The sequence below is a fragment of the Perna viridis genome, chromosome 4 (assembly GCF_037379345.1).
Source record: "Perna viridis isolate PV_CMFRI_1.1 ecotype Kerala chromosome 4, ASM3737934v1, whole genome shotgun sequence".
Classification (NCBI taxonomy): Eukaryota; Metazoa; Mollusca; class Bivalvia; order Mytilida; family Mytilidae; genus Perna; species Perna viridis.
Genome location: NC_142448.1, coordinates 1,283,856 through 1,308,397, shown reverse-complemented (window position 1 = coordinate 1,308,397; position 24,542 = coordinate 1,283,856). Strand labels below are relative to the sequence as shown.

General features: G+C 33.3%; 3 protein-coding genes, 1 long non-coding RNA gene and 1 pseudogene across 4 annotated transcripts in view; 4 read left to right on the top strand and 1 right to left on the bottom strand.

Annotated features, from left to right (window-relative positions):
- LOC148618384 (piwi-like protein 1) overlaps positions 1 to 17,623 on the bottom strand; it is a 65,893-nt gene extending 48,270 nt beyond the window's left edge. Inside the window, exon 1 of the mRNA XM_088577267.1 lies at positions 17,523 to 17,623. The gene's annotated coding sequence lies outside the window, so the exon portion shown is untranslated. The remainder of the gene's footprint in view (positions 1 to 17,522) is intronic.
- Positions 1,112 to 6,475, top strand: LOC148618386 (uncharacterized; annotated as a pseudogene).
- Positions 13,983 to 15,534, top strand: LOC148618385 (uncharacterized). Its single transcript, XR_015921368.1, has 3 exons — positions 13,983 to 14,386; positions 15,181 to 15,219; positions 15,431 to 15,534. It is a non-coding gene; the product is annotated as an uncharacterized LOC148618385 (long non-coding RNA).
- A 1,264-nt stretch (positions 17,624 to 18,887) lies between the features above and the next one.
- On the top strand, positions 18,888 to 22,140 carry LOC148618383 (uncharacterized). The gene is made up of 2 exons (XM_088577245.1): positions 18,888 to 19,045; positions 19,424 to 22,140. The coding sequence occupies exon 2, from the start codon at positions 19,611 to 19,613 to the stop codon at positions 21,567 to 21,569; it is 1,959 nt and encodes a 652-aa protein (XP_088433371.1). The 5' UTR covers positions 18,888 to 19,045; positions 19,424 to 19,610; the 3' UTR covers positions 21,570 to 22,140.
- Positions 22,141 to 22,416: 276 nt separating this feature from the next.
- On the top strand, positions 22,417 to 24,393 carry LOC148618382 (uncharacterized). The gene has a single exon (XM_088576846.1). The coding sequence runs from the start codon at positions 22,417 to 22,419 to the stop codon at positions 24,391 to 24,393; it is 1,977 nt and encodes a 658-aa protein (XP_088432972.1).
- Positions 24,394 to 24,542: the final 149 nt, after the last annotated feature.

Sequence of the window (24,542 nt, the reverse complement as noted above, 5' to 3'; positions counted from 1 at the left end):
AAAAACTCACTTTCATTACTGCGGTTAAGGCCATATAAGCATTCCCCTATGGCAACATGGAAAATCCATTATTGAGCACTTTTTTTGCTTTAGGTGCCCTTTACTGGTCATGTTCTAATGTGAAAACACTGTATTTACAAATTTAAAGCCAAATATATCACCTTTTGTGAAAATTTAAAGATTTAGGATTTTTGACATGTGATCAAGAAAAAGGGGGAGGCATGTCAGAAATAAATTTTTAAAAATAGACCAATTTCTCAGAAAATGATTACTTTTAAAACTATTTCTTCATTAATATTGTTAAAAAACAAGTTGTGATTGATATTTTTTATTTGAAAAGTCAGAAAAAGTTCTTTGCAAATATTTAATGCATTTCAGTATGGTAGAATATTTTCACTTTTTTGCTCGCACAACTTGGTTACCCTATATTTAAAAATCAAATATTTAAAAAAGTGCTTGTCACATTTCACTGAAACTTTGCAAATGCATCCAGTATGTGTGTAGGAAGATACCTGTATAGTTATTTATTTTTTCTAAGACAAAAAGTGACTCTTTAGGTTACAGACCACCAATTCAACCAATGAGCATTTGGAACGTACGCAAAAATAGTCCTACACAGAAATTACCCCTGTTCCTCATAGTGCTGTGAAAAAAGTTCTCATCTTATTTAAAAAATTTAAACAGTTTCTGAAAGGAAAAACATTTCTGTACATTTTATAGGTGCATTTTGCTTCTTGTGATGTGAAGCCTAATCTCCATAATGATTTTTAAATATACCCCTATCTTGTGAAAACACTGGGATTTCCCATGCTATTTATAGACCCTTCACTTCCGGTGACCAGTACTGCACTGCAAGTCTGCTAACCCCACATGCCATTCTGAGGATTGTGAGCTGACATATGTAGAATCATGCTGATATATAGTCATCTGCAGGTTAAAGTTAAGGTAAAGTCCAGAGAAGCCATTGAATACTGTGAAATTAGCATAGAAGCCTATGGGAAGTGGAATTAGTGGTTTTTAGCCTGGCTGACCCTGACATTACGGAATCCGTTATCGATTCGCACTGTGCTTGTAAGTAAATTTGGAGTTTCTACATAGAATTTACGTCGATGATAATTTATTATTTAAAGAATAATGAAATTTAAAATCTCTATTTTTCTCTTCTGCTACGAATATGATTGCTTAGCTACCGAATACGACATTTAGGAAAAGGGGGGGTGCTTGCTTACTTTTCTCCAACATTATCAATGCTCTTGAAATATTCAGGCTGTTTTAAGTAAGTGTTTAGCATTCTGTTAATATTCAAGCGGTATTAAGTAAGTGTTTAGCATATTGTTAGGGAAAGTAATTCCGTCCTTAGTAGTTACTTGTACATTTTAATGCATGTACATGTATTTAATTTTTTCAACTACATGTACTATATTCTGAACAGTCTAGAGTGTTTTGATGTATAATTATATAATTCAATTTGCTGGCTATGGTTAATGAATATTGTGAGTTATACAAATTGTTCTAAACAAACCCTCATTGATCTGTGATTATTTTATTAGCCACTGTTGAGTCAAGAACTACATTTATTACACTGGGAGAATTGTTGAAAGATGTATCAACAAGTACTCAATTGGAAAATATTACTATTGAGTACTTGTTGGCAAATGGGATCACCAAGGGGGAGATATACCAACTATTGACAGACAGAAACTATTCCGGTTAGTTCTTTAGTCAATCTTTTTATTGATAAGATTTATTTGAAAATAAAATATACAGAATGCAATAATATATAGAGAGTCATTTTAGAATTATTGTGCAATATTGAATTTGAGAGCAGTTTGTAAATTTTACTTTTTAAATTAGCTTTTTAATAATAATTCATTAAAGTTTAAGTAGAATTGTATTTTTGACTAATAATTGAGTCTTTTTGCTTGTTGAGCCTGGTTCTTTGTGGTCCCTTCTTGTTTCTTTCAGTTAACTGATGTCAATTCTTAATTCCTTTATGATGCTAATGAGTTTGCAAGACAATTTTGGATCTTCAAATGTGGATTGCTACCAGCTGCTGGACATCAGATTCATTTTTGTAACATTGTCGCTGGCCGACTTAACGTGAAAGTACATGTTATGGAGGACATGCATATTTCATGTAGATTAGGATACACAAATAAATATTGCCAAGAGTTAGGGTATAATTACATGCTGAATGGTATATATTGTAACACTAATACTAATTTCACAGTTTGGTAATGTTTTAGTTTCAGGTTGATGTTGCTGGTCAGTGTCACTTGTGATCTGCAGAAGATTTCTATCAAATAATGGCTTATAAATTATTTTTTCAAATAGATGAATGGGCATTAGCAAGATTGGAGAAGAAGATCTGGAGAGAGTACATCTTTTGGAATGGTGTCATAGTTGTTATTGAAAACACTGAAGAACTGTCATTTAAAGAAAATATTCCAATTATCTTAGAAAATTTGAATGTTGGAAGTGTTGATAATATTTCTTCTTTTTTAAGAAAAATAAGAAATAAGATGATGAGGGTTCTGAAGAAAGGGTCTGCTGAGCTTGCACAGGAACAAGCAATAGGTATAAAAATTGTAGAGGTTGGGCCAATACTGGAGGGAGAGAATATTGAATTACAATGGTTGTAACAGCCAACTCCTCAAGAGAAACTAATTAATTGTACAAAAGGGTTGGTCTGTGATTTAAGGAAATTCAGAATTCATCACAATTTGACACTTAAACATGCTAGCATTTGGATTCACCACTTGTGTAAATTAGATTATTTCCCTGATCCAGATGGTCTTAAAAGACAATTTGATAGGATTTACTTTAAGCAACTAGCATTGAGACGTCGAAACAGAACTGAAGAATTACTTGAATTCTTAAATGCCAAATATTGCCCACCACTTAAGAAATCAGCCCTACCTTCAGAACCTAAATCAGTATGTGTAGGTAAAAAAGTTGATAATGTAGTGAATGTACTTGAAAAGGTCCCAAATAATGAATTTGATGTATCAAAGTTACAGAAAAGGTATTTAAAAACCAGAGAACAAAAATGTAACTCAAATCTTAAGCTGTTTAAACTTAAGAAAGAGTACAAAAAATTGAAATTGAAATATGAGAACAGTGCTGCTAAATTAGCAACTTTATCTGTAAGAAATGTTAATAAGAGAATTAAAAGGAAATATGATAAAATTTTGACCCTTCAATCAGAAAAATGCAAGATTGAAAAAAAGGTTAAAGAGGTTAGGGAAAAGCATGCATGTCCTCAGAAAAAGTTTAAATCTCAAGGTATTCTATTGAAATATTACAAGCACAAATCGCAAACTTTAAAAGCCAAATCATTTAAAAATCAAGTACACCAACCAGCACATGATAAATGTACAAGTAATAATGTGCTAGTAAGTTATTTAGAAAATGAAAATGAAGTTTTAAGGGAACAGATGGATGAGTTGTTGAAAAGTAAACATGTTCAATTTTTTAAAGATGGAAAATATGTTGACTGTGTACGTGAGGTATATGCCACACTTTTATCCATGAATGTTGGAGTGAAGAATGTAGAAACAATTGTTAAAACGGTGTTAGATAAGATGGTTGGAATTAAATTTGATAGGCTTCCTAAGAAAACATTTGCAGAGTACATGTTTGTTGAGGCTAAACTGTTAGCCCAATTTCAGGCTGCAGAAGCAATGCTTAGCAGCGATTTTAACACTTTACACACTGATGGTACCAAAAGAAAAGGCAGAGAGTATGGGGGTGTTCAGGTTGGCACATCATCAGGTCAGTATTCTTTAGGTTTGAGTGAACTTGTAAGTGGAAACACTGAAAACTTTGTTAAATTGATAGATCAAGCTCTATTTGATATGGGAAATTTATTGGAAAAAAACCATGATGACGTTAAAGCTAGAAAAGCAGAACTCCTTTTATCTATTAAAAACTTAATGACAGACAGGCACATTGTAAATTCTTGTTTGAAGGATTGTTTAGAAAAAATGAAAGTAGTATGCATGCCTGAAGATGATGACACCCCAGCTGATATAAAAAAGAAAGTTGCTAAATTGAATGGTTTTAAATGTAACTCCATGTAATTGTGAATTTTGCATCTCAGGCAGAAGCAGGGTTAAAGCAATGGGAAAAAAATGTTACAAATTTTGATGATGAATGTCTACAAAAATTTACTTATAATCAATGTACAACTGACTTTATCAAAGCTTCTTGTAAGCTCTGTGTTCCAGGTGCAGATGAAAAATCTGGCTATGGACTACTGTTTCAAACTTTTTTGAATGAATTAGACATACATTAAAAGATGACCACTTTTCATGGACATCGTATTAATTTACTTTTTGTCATGGGTGCTGCTGTTTTTTATCATAGAGATAATATTAAAGAGTTTATTGAGTGTTATTTTGAAAAAGAGAAAAGAAATGGTTTAGTCAATGCGGTATACAAATACTTATCTAATCCAGTATGCTTAGCTGGTTGCAGGGCATTTGGTATTGTTGATAAACTATTAACTGGGCCTTTATGGCGAATAATAATAGAAAACACAGATCATATTTTAGATCTGAATGAAGTATGGGTCAAGGTTAGGTCATTTCTTGAAATTTATTCTCAAGATGCCTCAGAGTTGATTCATGGCAAAATTTTATTTGATAATTTTACGAATGAAAAGGATGAAGTTTTTGATTGTTTGTTTGATGTTGATGATGATGATTTGAATGTTCTCACTATAGAAGCTTTACAAATTATTTTGTTGAATTTTCAATTAGTACTTGAAAGGCAGTTGAGCGACTGTCTTCCAGGTGGCTGTTTAAATGAAAACATTGAAGGGGTTGATAAAAACCTTAGGGAGCAGTCTAAAACAGTAGCTACTACCAATATCATATCAGAAAGAGACTTTGCTAATTTAGACCGTTTGCAAAGAGAAAAGCCAAATGCAAACTTGATTGTCCTTGAGGGTATGATTTTATTTACAAATAATAAAACAATTAATTGGTTGTCGAATTTAGAAGAAGAAAAAAAATGTGAATATTTTAGGATAGCAAGAAGTAAAACTCCAGAGGTTATTAGAAAGTTTAAGGAAAGAAAAATTTTAATTCAAAGACAACATCAATTACTCTTAAAAAAGAGAGAGGATGAGAAATTGTCTAAACATTTAATGAAACAGAAAGAGGTAGAAAAAATTTCAAAAGATATTCAATTGATAGGTGGTTTGTGGCAAAATTGTAATGACATCAACAATAATTTATTGATGTTGTCAACTCAAAATGAAAAAAATTGAGGCAGTAAAAACGCAACTCAAGTTTAGGAAAAAGGTATTGGGTATGATTGTTGATGACAGAACACTATTTCAGTTTTCCTCAAGTAATGTACAGTTTTCATTGGAAAAACTTGTATCAAATTTAAAATGTTTAATAGAGCAGCCTACTACTTCTAATGATCAACTTGAAACAGAGTCTGAATATTCATTTTTTAATTTTAGTATAAAAAGTAAAGAGGAAAGAGAGGCTATTATGCAAGAACAAAGAGAGGTTGTCCAAAAAAAAAATAAATTCCATTAAGAATAAGAAAAGTTCAGTTTCTGAACCAGTTACTAAAAAAATAAGAAAGGCAAACACATATTACTGCTCTAGTTCAGACACTGATTCTGATAATGATACACATGAATCTAATTGTGATAATGTTTCTAAGAACTCGTATGTTCCCAAGTCTTTTTCTATTAGAGTTGGACAGAATGTTGCTGTTGCTTATATGGATACTTGGTATCCAGGTCAAGTTTTATCATGTAAGAATGATATGCTTGTTGAAGTTAAATTTATTTTGCCATCTAACCTTAAGAAAAATGTCTTCAAATGGCCCAACAAAGATGACATTAGTGTTGTTGAAAATTTTTTTATCTTTTATTCAGATTTTAAGATCAACCCCAAGAACACCAGTAGTAGAACCTGGTTTTTAACACAGTTTGAATCTATTTGTTCTGAATATAAAAAGTATTATGATGAATATTTTTCCAAGGTCTTTGTGTATGACGTGTACACTTATTCAAGAAAATTAATATCTGTTATACTTTCAGTAGTACAATGATTTTACCATTTTTTTTATCTATTCATAGCATCTAGTACACATACTAAATTAATGATCTTTTATTGTAGAGAATCCTTGGACTTTCCATATAGATGTAATTGCTGTTTTTTATAGGAAAATCATAAGTTATGTTGTAGAGAAATTGACCTCATGCATCATATCTGCTATCATAAAATGCATGTATTATTCTTAATTAAGACACCTAAAAAATTAGACATTTTTTATGTCTTGACATAACTGTTGTAGTGGTTTTATCAGATTAATATTTTGAAAATTAAATATCTTTTCTATTAAAATATCACACCATTTAAAAAACATAAGGTCAGTTTCACTGCAAAAGTACTGCATTGACTCAATTTTTTATCATGTCATGTTGTATTTACATTCTTACATGTGTATACTGATTTTTCTTGTAATTATTTCTTGCAATTACAACAGACATTCTTACTAACTGATATTTAAATAGATTTTTATATTTCTTTTTCATTAGATTTGGTTTGTCTTGATTCACTGTATGATCATGATGGCAGTTATATTTAAGTATTGTGTTGATCAAGAAAAACAATAAATGAAGTAAAATCAACATTTCGCTCTGCTTATTACTGCCTGAAGATGTAAAAACTTCACATACACACAAAAGAGAACCACTTACATTGCACAAATACAGTTGCTTACCGAAATAACATATATGATTATAGTGTAAAGCTATTATGGCAAAACCAAAATCTTGATATTTTGATCTAACAACTATTTTAAATCAATTCAGTCAGTAACCTTACAAAACTTGGTCAGTTTTACATGAAAGCATCTGAAGCATTGAATAAAACAAGAAGTAAACATTAAAAAAAAATAACAAGTTTGAAACTTACCATTTAAAAGTTCCTCACTTATCTTAGGATTTTTATAGTGTCTATTATAAAAATTCTTCATTTACCAAATCTATACATGTACATGTACTTTTACAACATTCAATTTAAAGTAAAACATCTAGTTTTAGAAAGAAAGATGAGAATGAGACGATTAAAATGATACCAAGATTGTAAAAATAGGTTGATTTTTAAGAAAGTTATTGCTGAAAATAAACTTTCTGGTTGCGGAATGGATATCGAGAGCAGCAACCATTTTTATTCAAAATGGCTGCCTTTCCTTTCGTCTCTCATGTAATATACTACAGTACACAAATAAATAGTGTCATAATACAGGAAATAACAAAACACGAAAGGACTAGCTTAAAAAATCTGGACTAAGTGAAAGAAACAAACTGTTGTCATAATTTGGCGGCCATCTTGATTCATTGCTCCATGACGACACTTGAAACCAAAATAAAAATTTTGCTTATTCTATAATGACAATGCATGCCAATTTTCTTGATCATATCTTTACTACTTTTTAAGACGTGATACATTAAGTGATATGGATTATTAGTCTTATACTGAATTGGTTGCACTGCACTACAGATACTATAGTGCCATTTTTCCATTATAGGATGAAATGGTAGAAGTGGGATCTAAAGTAGTTGATCAATCTTAAATTTTATGTTTGGATTGATTCTAAACACTTATATCTTGAAGAATTCTTGTAGTTCTCTTACGAATTAAGCCAAGAAACAAGTTTGTAGTAAGCATTTTTATTTTTTGGCAGGGGAAAAATGGTCATGGAGGCTGTTTCGACCCCGTCAAAACAGACTTGCCGTAGTACTTGGGTTGGTTATATTTCTGAAAGAGGAAAAGGCTGGGTCATAATACATAGTAATTTCAATAAAAAGACTCCATTCTTTGAGAAAATAAATGTTGAATGATGTCATTTCAATAATGGCTTCAGTATTTGCCTTCAAAAAATGGCTTAAAGTCATTTTCTGATTTCATTGCGAGTGGAAAAAAGGGGGGATGATTTTGGGACTTTGAAAATGTCATAACTTTGCAACCCCTTGTTCGATTTCAGTAAATGAGGGCTCAAAATGCTGGTCTAAAGAAGTTCTATCTATTAAGCATAAAATAATCACCACATTCCTTAAAAATACAGATACATGGACTCTCTATTCAAGGGCAATAACTCTTAACAAGGAGTTGCATGACAATTTTGACCAAGAAGACTTTGGTAGGACTTATCATGAGGATCATTTCATCAACTGAAAGTTTCATTCTATTAAAGTTTACGAGATATTGGCTGAAAACTGCTAAAAACGTAATTTTTTGCCTTCCAAGTACAATAACTCTTACTAGGAGTCCAGTGTTCTAGAATTTTTTGGTCAACTTGGCTTACCACAGGTAAGTGTGTCAAAAAAATTACTTACCCAGACTTTAAATGAACTTGCCCACATTTTTACCCTTTAATCACCTATCTCAGACTTAGGTGCCCCTCTCCCCTCAATATATTTCATATTTATTTGCAAACAGATACATAATGATGAAAGAAACTATCCATTACTTCAAAATTACGAATTTAAAAATCCTGATTTTCTTATTTTACCATTTTCGGATCGAAGATTATTGTTTTCGCATCATGATCGTGTTTGACTTCAATGGAAGAAAAGACATCTAATTACTAGCGCCGATAGGATCGTGGTGATTAAAAAAGCAAAACAAAACAATCACATTTTCTAAAGAATAAAACTTAAATTCTGCTGAAATAAATTCAGAAATAATTGCCACAGGTCGGGAAAGTAAGGACTCTTTTTCAACATACAACTTTAAATCTGACTTCTCCACGGGTAACCAAAGGACTTTCCCAACCTGAAAAATCACTTACCATGGGTAACGGATAATGGGAATCCTAGAACAATGCAGAGTCCTCTGACAACTTTGATCCCTGCTGACTTTTGTAGGTTTTATAATAAGGATCATTTCAGCAATTGAAAGAATTTGGCTAAACCTACTGGTTATGGAGATATACGAGAAAAGCTTCCAACTGACTCCTTTGTTCTATTTTCAGTAACAGCAGCCAATTTTTTCCACAGATCAAAAATACCTTCAACAGTTATATGAAAAATACCGTAAGGAACATTCAAACCAAATTTGGTTCCAATTGGTCCGGTAGTGTCAGGAAAGAAGGTTTTTGAAAGAAATAACATTACAAATAGCAAAAAATATCGAAAAAGGGCAATAACTCCGACATGGCATTAATGAATTAAACCGAAAATTTAACCACAGATACATTTGTAGGTTTCATCATGCTGAACACTTTTACCCAGTCAGCATTTGGCTAACTTAACAGTTTTGGAGAAATATGTGAAAAACTACTATCTGACCCCTACGTTCGATTTTTAGTAACGGCTGCCATGTTGTTTCGAAGGATCAAAAATCCTCACATCTGTTCTATGCAGGACACCCCAAGGAACATTATTACTAAGTTTGGTTAATTGTTAACGACGGACGCCAACTGATGGCAATAGCTCACATGGCCTTTGGCCAGGTGGGCTAAAAGCTGTTTTTTTTACCCCTATGTTCTATTTTCAGTAACAGCCACCATGTCTTCAATATTTAAAAAGATTTAATATGATACCAAAAGGAACAACCATGTCAAGTTTCATTCCAATTGGTCAACCAGTTTCAGAGAAGATGATGTTAGAAATAAGCTAACAACGACAGATGATGGCAGATGCAAAGTGATGACAATGGGTCACACAGCCTTCACATGAGCTAAACAGGGCTGAAACATGATTTGCTGGACTGATTAAATGATTTGACACATTTAAAGCTTCTGACAGAATAAAAGTGTTCAAGGAACTTTAAATTTGTAATTGGAGAAAATAAATAAGAGATCTATACAAAGATACTGAAGATGATTATTGCTAAATGAAATTTGAAAAGTAGCTAACCCTTAAGCCACGACATGAATTGCACAAATGTAACTGCCTGAGTGTCATGTATTAAAAAATGTTGAAAAACACTGAAAATGTTGTTTACATCACACATGCATTTCCACACAACAATTTACACCATGGGAACAAAAAAATAACAATGACCTTAAAAATAAGACACTACTTCAAATCAATTTGACCATACATTTTTCATTGAGAACATTTTAAATCACTAAATTTGGACAATTTGACATGTTTTTTTACTTAAACCGCTAAACTTGAGCAAATGTTTCTTGGTATTAATGCATACCATTTGGTAAAATGCTGTAGGAAATGCAACAAATAATCAAGATTTCTGATACCAAACTTCAAAAATTATTTCTAATTCAAAGGAAAAGCATTTCCATAAAGTTAAATCTAAAGCAAAGTAGCAACACGCCAAATGTCATTTTCGGTCACGAAAATGTGCTTCTCTTAGAATTTTAGTGCTCTCGAAACCATGAAACCGCTGCCATTTTTGTTATTTACCTTTGACACAAAACCTGATTTTGTCAAGATTAAAACAAATTCAAACCCTTAATGAGCGTTTCAATCTCATTTCTTTAATTAAAAGTCATTAATCTGACAGAAAGTGTTAATTGCTGTCTAAACAGGTAAGGGTATGTTTTAAGACAGGAAAATAGTCTCCCAGGATCAATCAACTGATCTGGGTTTGACAATTAGACAACGAATCCCGATTGGATCTACCACTGTTTTGTAAACATCTGATCATTTTCTAAATATTAAATTCTATTCAACAATTAATTTGACAATACTGTCCTTTTAACAGATCTTAAATTTGTGTGTACACAAATTTTAAAATTATCATTGTTCATACAAAATGAGTTGCTTCCCCTGCAGTCATCACATTTGCTGTAATTTCTACAGTGCAGTATTTTCCCCTAATTTTTTTTGCAATAGTTAAAAGAAATGCTATTCCTTTCAAATACTGATGATTTTGGAAATTCATTATCAACATTCTTGAATATTTCTTACATTTCCTCATATACTGCACCTCTTGGTATGCATTTAATTAAAAGTACAAGTTGCCCAAGTTTCCCTCAGCCTGTACTCAAGAATCTCTACAGCACTATGCTGTATGAATTCCACTTTAGACTTACATTGTATTTACCGCCAAAAAATCTTGCTGAACTGTGAAACATCCAAGTTCACAACATGAATACTAACTCCCCTTAAACTGACTTCAACATGTGGTCAATGTATAAATTTTCAAATAGTATATATTACATTGTAGAACATAAATAAAAGTTTTCTTATTTATTTTTTTTAATTTGAAAAAAACTTAGGAATTTTAAATAGGTTTAAAGATCCAACACAAAAAAGGGAACATACAAACTTCAATCTATTATAGCACATGTTGTTCAACTGAAAAAGGCCCTCAAATGCTATAGTGATTGGCTCAATTCATACATTACTACAGTAAAACCCAGGCAGTTTGCAAAATATGTCACGAAAATGTTGATTCACACATTGTCCCATGTAATAACCCAATCAAGATTTTCCAAAGTTGGCAGGTATGTGACTTTTTCAAATTAAGTTTTAGATCAAATAAAAAAGATTAAATTCAGACGTGCCTTTGATTTTTTAAATTGTATAACAGTTTTTAAACAAATCAATGTACCCTAAAAATCAATCATCGCGACAAAAAGTGCCCTTTGAAAAAAAATTACCATGCCCTTTTCCAGGGGTCGCGCTGGGCTTCGCCAATGTCGCAATTTGCGATTTTTTATTTGATCTAGCGACAAAAATAACCAGTTGGCAATTTTCTTGGCGCCTAAGTTTTGTAAATTAAACTTGACAGGAAGTTCATCAGCAAGGGATATTTTCTCTAATTATCAAATTATGTTGGCACCTGGTCACAGTTAACTGACCATGACCAATTTACGACTGAAGGCAATTAACAGTAATTAGAACAGACGACCGTGACTGACAATATCCTCATGGGAGGTGTCAATCAAATATAAATATATTATTGAGCCAATCAAAACTCTCACCATCTGGTCAAAGGTAAACACAATGATGGCCATGTGCACGTGGCTACATACAAGCTTCACAGCCCTGTTTAACCATGTGATACATTCAGAAACAGACTTACATAATAACAGAATAAATTAAATCCAATTTTCAATGATTATCCCATCAGGAAGTGTCTAAACACTTAGAAATTAAAGAATTGATAAAAGAAAATGGATGACATTTGTTTACACTTTTGCCATGTGACTTTTTGGCGGGAAAATTGGTAAACAAATAGAATGTGGATTCCCAAAATCTAATTAAGGAAATACTATTCAGATACCAGGATAATTAAACAGGGACACAATTAATGGTCCATGGTACAAAATGTAGTTCGTTAGAAATTTTATCACTTGATAAAAAAAAAAAGGATCAAGTTTGTTAAATTAAGAAAAAATCAAATTATATTGTAAGATAAATTAGACCATAAAGGACATTGGTGAAAATGCTTTAAAATCAGGGACTATGTGAGAATAGTAATAAAGTCTTTGATAGAAATAAAAAACCTGTTTCTGGAGTAGTACTTCATTATTTTATGCATATGAAAGTAACAGATTAGAGCTAAAAACCTGCTTCATTCATGCATCAAAAGTGAATCGTGTGTACATGTATGTCATGAATGGAGAGGTTATTTTGATGAATTGACAAAGATAATTCATCAGTGGACTTAATACTGTCATATTTTTCTTAAAAATATAACGTTTTTGCCCCCCTCCCCCGACTCTAATTTCTGAAAATTGGCGACATAAAATGGCAGCTGCAAATTTTTCTGGCGACAGAATTTTGGAAGCCAGAGCAGCCCCTGCTTTTCTAATCCTAGATTTAACATTAATTTCCATCATGAACTATTGCAAACACAACTTTAGCTAAATATACTGTACTTTGGAAAATACAGAAATGTAATCAATGTGCTGTCAGCACTGGAGATTTCTTGATTCATGTGAAAATTGTAACATGAACAAAATTTCGAAGATTACATGATGTAAAATAAAATTGTGATCATACATTTGCATTTTTCATATTTAATATCAAGAATTGTTTCTTCCCTTTATGTATAAACTGAATGTCAATCCATACTTCTGATTTAACTTCACACTCAAATACAAATTTTGTTCTTTCACCTTTTGCCTTAATTTTTAAAACTGTCCAAAGTCAATTTGCATTAACATTAAAAACTAAAATAACAGATTATTTATTATCTAGAATCTGAACAATTCCTGATTTGCCTATCTGGAAATATGTCTAACAGGATCCATTTTCTACTTGTCAATCATCAAAAGATAACCTTGATAAGCTGATTGCTTTTAGATGATAATTTAGCAGTCATAAAACTTTCCCTTAGTGCCTTACCTGCTTAGACAGCAATTAACCCCTTTTGACAGATTCGTTCGGAACAAAGCAGACACAATTTTGAAATCTGGAATCTAACAGAATATTTCATAATTCAAGTGAAAAGTTAAGTGTTTACTACCGTTTCATTCCACTCCATGGAACCGCTGAATCTCCAACTTCTTAGTTTAGTATGGCAGATCATTCTGACCCCAACCCGACGTATCAATATCCAAATAAAAAAGGAGGAAGGTTGCAGGGTCAGAGGAAATTCAGACTAGATGTTTTCAGAGGACATTTTTTTCAACCTGACTGGACTGACACTGGCAACCAAGCAAAATACAGATTAGGTAGGGAGGTCGGTAGTGCGTTTATCGATATTCTTGCGAGAGCAAAATTCTAAATTTTGAGTCGACTTTAACACATTAGAAAATGGTTAAAAATCCATTGCATGACAATAAAAAATATATGTAATTGAAGTTGAGACATTTCTCTTTCTAAATGTACAACTTCCATTGTTATTGGAGTTGATTGTCAGTTGGTACAAACATTTGAAGTGACGATACTTGGAGAAAAATGGCCGCCTGAAAAACTATGTGTCAAAGATCATACCCATTTCAAAATTCATTCCGCAAGCTATTACTGGACCGATTTTCTTCATTTATGGCTTAAATTTTTGGAAATATCTTCAATTTGGATAATCCGGTTGTCAGGCTAATTTTTTGGTTACAAAACATATTTTTTACGTAATTTTAAGGAAAAACATGTTGAAAAAAAAAAGTTTTTGCGTACCCGGAATGCACTGACAGTCGGATTCCGAAAATTTAATCCTTTCTGCGTCCATCCGTAACCCTGGTTTCAGAAGAAAAACAATAATAGCTTGCGGAATCGATTGGATATTAGGGTGGTCAGGGCGTGGTTTTCACAAAAATTAAAGCGGGACCGGTTATCGTTCTTGCTAACCGGATGTTACTGATCCACCATAGCTTCTGTTAAGATTTTCGAACACTCGTGGATAAATGCCTTTTACCGACTGTTTTCTGGACAGATTTTTGACTGGTGGTGCAGACAACGATGGACCTAGGCCATGGAGGCCAATCACTTACGGTAAGTACCTAAATTATGTCTAATATAAGCCTAATCGCCCTGTTTCCGTAAGGTCAAATTCTAGAATGACCTTTTATCACCTGCAAGCTTAAAAACTATATTCACCTTCTTGGAAGGTCTGATTTTCGTTTGATTCTGTATGAGCTGATTTAAAAAAGATTACTCTCATTTAGCATTAGTTGGAATATGTTTCCATAACATTTTTATTAAACGATGAATATGTAATGAGGTAAATTCTCCCAACGTTTGATTGCAATCCATTCAAAATCTTTCGGACTTTATCGACTTTCCTATATTATCGGAAGTCTCTGTATTTTATCTTGCTTTTTTTCTATTGGTTGGGAGAATTTGCACATATTGCATTTAATTTCCTTGATAATTCAATTTTAATTCATATGTAGTGCCCAATTTATATGAAACTCACATGTTTAAGCATAAACCTTCTTTATATTTATTTTAACTGTTTTATTTATTCAAAATTATCATATGTAGAAAAAAAAATCAACCTTAAATTGCTTCTTCAAATGATACACAACTTTTTTTTCTGGTTTTCATTTTATCAGTTAATATATATTAATTATGACTTTTATTAGAACAATTATCATGTAGCCCTGCTTGTACTTAACTTGATAAATAGAACTTATTTGATGAGATTTATATATGTGGCAATTGCATATTTTACATATGACCTGCATCTTCTTAAGTTTACTTTATATATTCATATTGTACAATTTTTAACAGCTAACTTTTATTATGATTTAGTTTTATTTTCTGTTTGTTTTTCATCATTTTAGTTTCATTTTGTTGAGTTCTGGAGATGTTTCGAATTCATGGTAAGTTAGTTTTTATACTTTGATTTAGTTTAGTAGCTTTATTTATTTTAATAGTAAAACTTTTGAGTCTTTTAATTATGGTAACAAATAAGCATTTACATTTGAATCATATATTACTTACAAGAACTGTCGATTAGTTTTGTGTTTAGACTCTGCTTTAAAACTGCTTCACAGTACATATTCATTGAATTCCACTACTTGTTTATTTCAGATGGCCTGAGGAGCATAGTGGGCTATGCTATGAGACGAAAATGGGCTGTCTGAGGTAGGACCATATGGGGTACAGTAAGTGGGGTAGTTCCAGACACACCTGAACCCGATAACCTGATCGAAGAACCAGACGGATCACGCAGCGAAATTATTCATATTAAGTTATTTAACATAACATTAATATAACCTTATAAAACAATCTTCTTGTTTTGAAATGAAGATAATTATTCTGGAAAAGGAAGTTTGGTGTTTTTAACTCCTCGCCAAATCTTTTGTCAACCGCTTTGTGAGCAACCAACATCAAATAAAGTTTTACATTTTTTCAGATTGTTAGCAAACCAGATTATGATTTAATAGAAAGTAAACTAACTGTAAGTAAATTGATAAGGTAAATGATGTTAATAGGTGTAATGTCCTTATGTACATAATCTCTTTAGTAGATTTGGCAGACATAGTAGATCCTGGTGAAGAAACCCTTCTGGCCTGAAATGGAAACTTCGAAAAGTTCATTAAACTTAATCAAATGATGATATTTTGTTTATTATCATTTAATGTACATAATAGTACACATGAGGAAACAGCTAGGGCTTCAAAGTTCCACAGTGAAAGGATGCGCATTGGTTCAAGTCAATGTATTCATAAAAATTTTCTCAATTTCTTGGGAAAACAGCATTTGTTTTTGAAATTTTATTCAATTTTAACTTAATAATGAGATTATTATTATGTTAAAAGACCCTATTTAAACAAGAAAACATTACAAGACTACATTAGGAATCTTAGAATTGACCAGACCTTGATATAATATTATTTTGCCACTTTTTGCAGCAAAAATGTATGTTTATTTTGATTATCGTCTGGCTTCATTTAAGGTATAGGCCTAACAAATTTTCATCCACATTAAACATTTTATAGCAAAATAAGATGAAAGTATCTTCATGTGATAGCTTAGATTCTAAGCTTTAAAATGGTACCACATAAGTATATGGTAGGTTGATATTTTGATCAATATTAGCATAAATATGCGGGTTTTTTTTTAAATCTGAAATTTTCAAAAATGTTCGATTTACCCCCATTTTTCAACATTTGCTTGTTGATTTTTAAATATAATTCAATTATTTCTTGATAAAAATGTGTTTTTACATATTTAATCACAATAACAATAACTGTCATGTGCTAAAAACTGCTTTTAAATTCAAAATGTCTTTTTCTGTCTGACCTTTCGCCATTTTTTCCACTGAAAATAGCTCTAAAATTTACCCTAAAATGTAAATTTTCTACCTCAAAAAAATTTTTTGAGCTGAAAAACATGATTTTTCAAGTCAAGCAACTTTATTGCCACACAAAACAAGTGACAGAAAAAATTTAATATTTTTTTTGAATTCTTAGTAAGCAAAAATGTATTTTTTTGTTGAAAAAACGCATATAAAAAAAAGGGGGTCTGCCGCAGTGTTTTTGATTCCAATGAAAAACAAATCAGAGGTTTTGACATAATATTTATTTATTTCTGTTTAATGGATTACTCTTGAAAGAACAGCAAAGTATAAGATTTCTACTACCTTCCAATTTCCAAATATGAATATCCAAAAATTGCACTTTAATTCACGATGCTGTTGACACACAGCAAAAAAAAGTGTTTTTTTGCCAATTTTAAAAAAGTGTAATTTTCTTTGTATCTAAGATACAAGTTTCCTGAATGGCTTTATTTAAATGATTAAGACACAATGTATGAATTTCTTTACTTGTTTGACTTATGTGGGCCACAGAAGTGCCCAAAATGTGAGATTTTTGCCTTCGGAAGAAAAATGACCAAAATTTTGAACTTTAAATTGTAATAACTTTTGAACCCCTTGACCGATTTTAAAATTTTTTGCACCAGTAAGTTACATTTGTTGGGCTCTTTCAAACTAGTATAAACTTGTACATTTTCTATATACTTCATATTTTGACTGACCTCTCTAATATGAGTGGATGACAGAACGGTACCGTAATGTTATAGTTCGAACTATTTCACAGCTTTGAGAACTTGAATAAAAAAATAAATTGGTTTATAGCCCAAAACTTTTCGTAATGCCATATCCTCTTTTGACACTTACACACTTTACAACACAAAACTTTTGTAGTCACTGCAAATTTCACATATTTTCTTTTGCTTCAACTTATTTAGCGCGGAGCCTCATTCTGGTTTAGAATCAACAAAGCTAAAAGGTCGAGTCGGACTAAATTTTTTTCGGACCAACAAAAAAACAATCTTTAAAATAAAGTGCGACAGGATGATTGAAACGTATTAGTTTTCAACATTTGTTAATTCTCTTTTGTAAATTTAATTTACGCATGTAAATGGGATTTTAGTGTGAGTGAAGCAATTAATTTGGCTAACATCCTCCGTCACAAAAACGTTATCAAACAAAATCCCCCATATTTCGAAGACAAATCCATACCAATTATTTCATATTCCTATACTTCACCCATTCCATCCAAAACTTTCAATTATAAAAGGCTATTGCAGAACCTCGAGATTGAGGACTTGAGGGCTAAACCACCTGACTGTTCTTGCAAAAACTCTCCATTCAAATATGGTCCTTCCGGTCACGTCGTTACGGGAGATTTGTCTATCATCGAAAACGAAACTCTGCGTAATATCCTTTCTAAAGGTCCCAAGTACCGTGAATCGCGCTCCATAAATTAGAATTATAACTATAAAGTTCTTATGGATGCCGTGGAGGACTACGCGAGAAAATGGATAAAACGTGAACAAGAAGACATTGATTCTCTGTCAGAATGGTTAAAAGCTGTGAGGTCTTTAATTTTGAAACGAATGAAAATTTTAAGTAGGTCAATGAATGCCAATGCTACATCGGTTTTCAAATATTCCGATGTAGCAAAAACATTGCCTACTATACATGACAAATATGTTGTCGTACCAGCAGTCAAAGCCAAAAACAACATTGTTTTCGTCTGCAAAAACGTTTTAAATCCAATGCTTATCATCAGAGGTAGACGTAGAAAATAATAGCAGTGATAAGACCTATACTACTACCACACTCTCCAAAGAAGAAATTGTGGAAAACCACAAATCTGTGCTACATGTATCCTCTTTTTGATCTCTCTTCCAAGGACGCTGATTGTGATTTACTGTCTATGTACTGGATTCCTTAACTCCACAAGAATCAATACAAACAACGTTACATAGCTGGATCTCCAAAATGTACCACTAAACCTTTTCAAAATTTTTAACTTCTATACTCACAGCTGTCAAAGAGGATTTGTAGTCCTACCACAACACTTGTTACTCCCGAAGTGGTATTAATTCAATGTGGATCCTGAAAAATTCGAAAGATCTTTTGGAGGCAATCAGTTCAAGACTATTATCAGAATATAATAGCATTAAAACCTATGATTTTTCAACACTGTATACTTCTATTCCCCATACTCAGTGAAAATCCCGACTTAAAAACATTATTGTAGAGTTCATTTCCACCGTTAAACCAAATATCATTAATCATCATTTTCGATTATCATTTTTCCATCCAGTGTTATTGTTTACTATTTCGAGTACTTCCGTTGTAATTTCACGATTGTTTTTCTGTGTTGATTTGGTGGAAATATTATTAATTTGGTGAGTTTTTTACTTTATCTTTGTATAAATATACTTCCGATGGTTAATTACATACATTTTGATAATTAGATATAATTTTTGTAGGTTTATTGACTTTAATTTTAATGTTAGGCAGATTGATTTTCGAGTGCACCGCAATTTTTCACTGTATGTTAGGTGCCGATCGATAAATTATTTTCTCAGTGAAGCTTAATAGCGATTTAATTAATTAAATCTTAATTAAGTTTTTTTTACATATTGTATTTTCATGCTTTTGTGTCATTTTCTATTGATTTTCTATTGATATTGTATTACTATTGTGTTTGTATTTTTTGTTTTGATTGGTTATTTTCTTGGTTGACGACATAGGTACATTGTATTTCATTTTTCTATTTTCAGTAAATCGTCAACATCGTCAACATCATCAACATCATCTATATTTTTGTTCAGCTAATGAAATGTACTCTCTGGAATCTCTGGACTCTCTGGTTGTTGTCATTAAAGATGTTACACATTTACTTATATATTTCCACGCCCATTTGCTAGCCAACACATTATTTACAAATTAATAATTTATCAAGTGACAATGGATGACAATACGGAAGACTTAGTAGAAGCTAGTAGAGAAAGAAAGCTTACGGAAAAGGGATTGATGTATTCCATGAATCTTTATAGAAACCAACGTACTCGTCTTATAAAATCATTGACAATCCTAAGTGGTGAACTTGAACGATTGATATCGCAACCAGGAGACGTTGATTTGGTCCGACCAGTGTATTCTAAGTGGATAGGTATATACGAGGAATTACTAGAGACACATGATAAGTACCAAGCAATTTTTACTGACTTGAACGATAAACAAGTGGACAATGCCTCGTTCCAGGATAAAAATCGAGTCTTTCTATCAACAAATCAATCAGCAGAGGACTGGTTTATATTGAATAAAGCGAAAACAATATCGCCGCAACATATAGTTCAAGATGATCAGAGATCACACAGATCCGGGAGCGTAAGATCGCACAGGAGTTCAGGTGCAAGGTCACACAGAAGTGCGAGATCTAGTAATGCAAGTCATATATCCAAAGCCAAGTTAATGGAAGAACAACGTAAGGTAGAATTGCTAGCAAGAGCCGAAGCGTTAAGTGAGAAGAAACAACTCGAGGAAGCTAAGTTAAAACTTAAAATTCAGGAAGAAGAATTGGAAATAAAAACGGAGCTTAAAGTTAGTGACGCTAAATCAAAGGTGATAGAGGAGCTGGAGAAAAGTATGAGAGACGACGATTTGTTAGAATTTAAACTCAGTAGACATGAAAATCTAACTGAAGTATCTTACAATCAGAAACCTAGACAATCAGAGGCAACACGTATGAAAACGTATGTACAGGAAGAAACGTCACGTTTAAATCCGCAAGCATCTGAATGGATTCCAAGTAAGTCTACGCCTAGGGTGAAGAACTACGACTTAGTAAATAAAAACACACCTGTCGTTCCGTCAGAAAGTATTTCAATAGTCCGCGAGCTGAATAAGCCTCAAATCGACATACAGAAATTTGATGGCAATCCTATGTTGTTCAATGGATTTAAGAGACAATTTCAAGCTAGAATTGAATCGAATACGGCTTCCTATGATGAACGTTTAACTTACTTGTTACAGTTTACCCTTGGAGAGCCACATCGTATTGTAAAAGGGTTTTCTCACTTGGATGCGGAAACAGGCTATACAGCGTCAATGAATGAACTTCAGGACAGGTACGGTGAGCCGGATGTGATAGCTAATTCGTTCGTTAGAAAGGCTTTAGATCGGCCCGTGGTTAAGCAAGATAACCCCAAAGCGTTAGATGACTTTTCGATATTTCTTACCGAGTGTTTGTATGCTGTTCAGAACGTCGATGAGGTCAGGGTGTTAGAATACTCGGACAATATGAAAACTCTAGTTCGAAAACTTCCGTTCAACTTACAAGTCAGGTGGCGTAATATAGTGTATGAAACAAAGTCACAGCGAAGAACTTTGTTATTTAGTCAACTTGTAGATTTTGTTAAGAGAGAAGCAAAAAAGGTTAATGACCCTATTTACGGTAAAGACGTTATGCGTACACCCTCGTCGGTAAAGAAACTTCAAGAATCGAAATCCTCGTCTTATGGTAATCGTAAAACGTTGGCCACGTCAGTTGAATCTAACTCTCAAAATGATCGTAACGATAGTACGGACTCAAAACCTAATGCATTTTCGAAACCATGTGTTTACTGTGGAAACTCAAGTCATTCACTGAAGATGTGCGACAAGATTACAAGTAAGTCTCTAAAAGACAGATACGATTTTCTCAAGTCTAAAGGTTACTGTTTCGGTTGTCTGAAATACGGTCATCAGAAGGTTGTATGTAGTCAGAAGGCAACGTGTTCCGTGTGTAAAAAGGGTCATCCGTCAATTCTTCACGTCGATTCACGTAAACAGAAAGTAAATGAAACTTGTAATGACAATTCGGTTAGAGATTTTACTAGTTCTGCAACGTCTACAGGGGCTGGAGATGTCGAATGTGAAAAGTGACAAGTTTGTTGAAACGTACGCTTTTCTTGACTGTGGCAGTACCGCAACGTTTTGCTCAGGAACTATCATGCGCGAATTGAATGTCGAAGGAAAGAAAACGAAACTCGGTTTGCTTACAATGACACAGACGGAAACGGATGTGAAAGACTGTTACGTAGTTAGTGGTTTGGAAATCAGTGACTTAAACGGTAATAATGTTATATCCTTACCGACTACTTTTTCACAGGAGAAATTACCAGTTACTAGTAGTGATATCGTTTCAGTAAGTGACATTTCAAATTGGCCACATTTGCGTGATATTCCATTACAAAGGATTAGTAACGATCACGTTGGACTCTTAATCGGAGTTAATGTTCCTCGTGCAATGGAGCCGTGGAGTGTGGTACCGTGTGTTAATGACGGACCTTTCGCGGTTGAGACTGTGCTTGGCTGGGTAATAAACGGTCCGTTGAATGTTTCTAGAGATGAAAATACTTCTTGTAATTTCGTCGTTGAAACCGATACTTTTCAGTTTAAGATATCTCTTCAAGACAAACCGAAAACCAGACGAGGAATCTTATCAATGGTCAGTAGTGTGTACGGAGACCGAAAATTATTCTTCAGGAACTATGTAAGTTGAGATTGGCATGGGACGATCCGATACCCGACGTACTATTGCAGAACTGGGAGATTTGGTACAACGATTTGTCGAGACTTTCTAGCTTCAGTGTGCCTCGTTGCTTCAAACCACCCGATTTCGGAAACGTGTTATCTGCTCATCTTCACCATTTTGCCGATGCCAGCGAATCGGGTTACGGTGTATCTCAGACTTGAAAATGTCGACCACGAAATTCACTGTTCATTCGTAATGGGCAAGGCTAGAGTTACGCCATTGAAGCAAGTTACTATTCCCCGGTTGGAACTTACGGCAGCGACGGTCGCTGTTAGGACTAACAAGATGATTATAAGTGAACTCGAAATTCCGATAGACCATTCGTATTTCTGGACTGATAGTATGTCCGTTCTTCGGTATATCAACAACACAACCGCTAGATTTCAAACATTCGTAGCGAATAGACTTTCAGTTATTCACGAGGGATCGAATGTTAGTGATTGGAGATACATTAATATGAAGATGAATCCTGCAGACATATCGTCTCGAGGTGCATCTGCTAACGATTTGCTAGAAAAACGTTGGATCGATGCACCGGCGTTCTTGAATCGGCATCCGGATGAGTGGCCTAGTCTACCTACAGAAGATCTCGGGAACATCGACACGGAAGATCGAGAAATAAAGCGTGCGAAAGTTGCTACAGTTGTGTTAAGACTAAACAACACAAACATTGACATTATGTTAAAACTTTTCGAGCATTGTTCCTCATGGTATAAGTTAAAACGTGCCTTAGCTTGGATAATAAAAGTTAAAGAGCAATTACTGAAGCGTGTGCGTAAAGTACAGACAAGAGCAGATCACAGGATTAGACATAAACTGACTTTAAAAGATCTTGAAGAATCCGAAAACACTATTATAAGTATTGTGCAGCAAGAAGCATTCGGAAAGGAAATTGGTGCTTTGAAGTCAGGAAATCCGAAAATTCACAAGGACAGTCGCATAATAACTTTTGATCCTTTTCTTGATGGAAATTTATTGCGTGTCGAAGGACGCTTACATTCTTCAATCTTATCAGAAAACAGTAAACATCCAGTTATACTGCCAAAGAACAATCACGTGTCGAATTTGATACTTCATCATTTTCATATTCTTTTGAAACACAGTGGTCGTAATCATATGTTTTCAGCGTTGAGGCAAAGATACTGGATAATTAGTGCTCCTTCCGCCATCAGAAAGATAATTTCCAAGTGCGTAAATTGTCGTCGTGTAAGTGCTAAAGTTGGAGAGCAAAAAATGGCAGAATTACCAGAAGAACGTGTGTTACCGGACGATCCGCCTTTTACTAGAGTCGGTGTGGATTATTTTGGACCTTTTGAGGTTAAACAACGCAGATCTAGAGTTAAACGTCACGGAGTGATATTTACATGTTTGGCCAGTCGGGCAGTTCATTTGGAAATCGCTTCATCATTGGACACTGATTCGTATATTAACGTTCTAAGACGATTCATTTCTCGACGAGGACAAGTTTCACTCATAAGATCTGACAACGGAACTAATTTCATTGGTGCGGAACGGGAAATGAAACGAGCTATTGACGAATGGAATTTACATCAGATTGAAATTTCGATGCTTCAAAACAGTGTTGAATGGAAATTCAACCCTCCTAGTGGTTCCCATTTCGGAGGTATTTGGGAAAGGTTGATTCGTAGTATCAGGAGAGTAATTTCAAGTGTGATCAAGGAACAAGTTCTAGACGATGACGGTCTACATACACTGATGTGTGAAGTGGAAGCTATACTGAATAGCAGACCTATTACTATGAACTCTGACAATCCGAACGATTTAGAAGCATTAACGCCAAACCATTTGCTTCTGATGAAATGCAAGCCGGTTCTTCCTCCTGGATTATTTTCTAAGACTGACAATTACTGCAGACGTAGGTGGCGTCAAATTCAGTACATGTCCAATTTATTCTGGAGTCGATGGTTATGTGAATACCTACCAATTCTTCAAGAACGGCAAAAATGGAACAATGTTAAGAGAAATTTACATGTTGGAGATGTAGTTCTAGTAGTTGATTCGAACTCTCCAAGAAATTCTTGGCCTATGGGACTTGTACATGCATTGATTCCTGATCGTAATGGACTAGTTCGTCAAGTCAAAGTTAAGATTGGTTCAACCATACTTACCCGTCCGATTGACAAACTGTGTACAATTTTAGAGTTAGACTAATTTAGGGTATTATGTATACTTACCTAGTAGGGACATTTTGAGATCTGTTTCATTTGTTATTTTGACATTTTCACTTTGATTATTTTATGAGGGTATTTCTTGTATTTTTTTATGGTTTATATTTTTTTGTTTTATTGTAATTGCTTGCT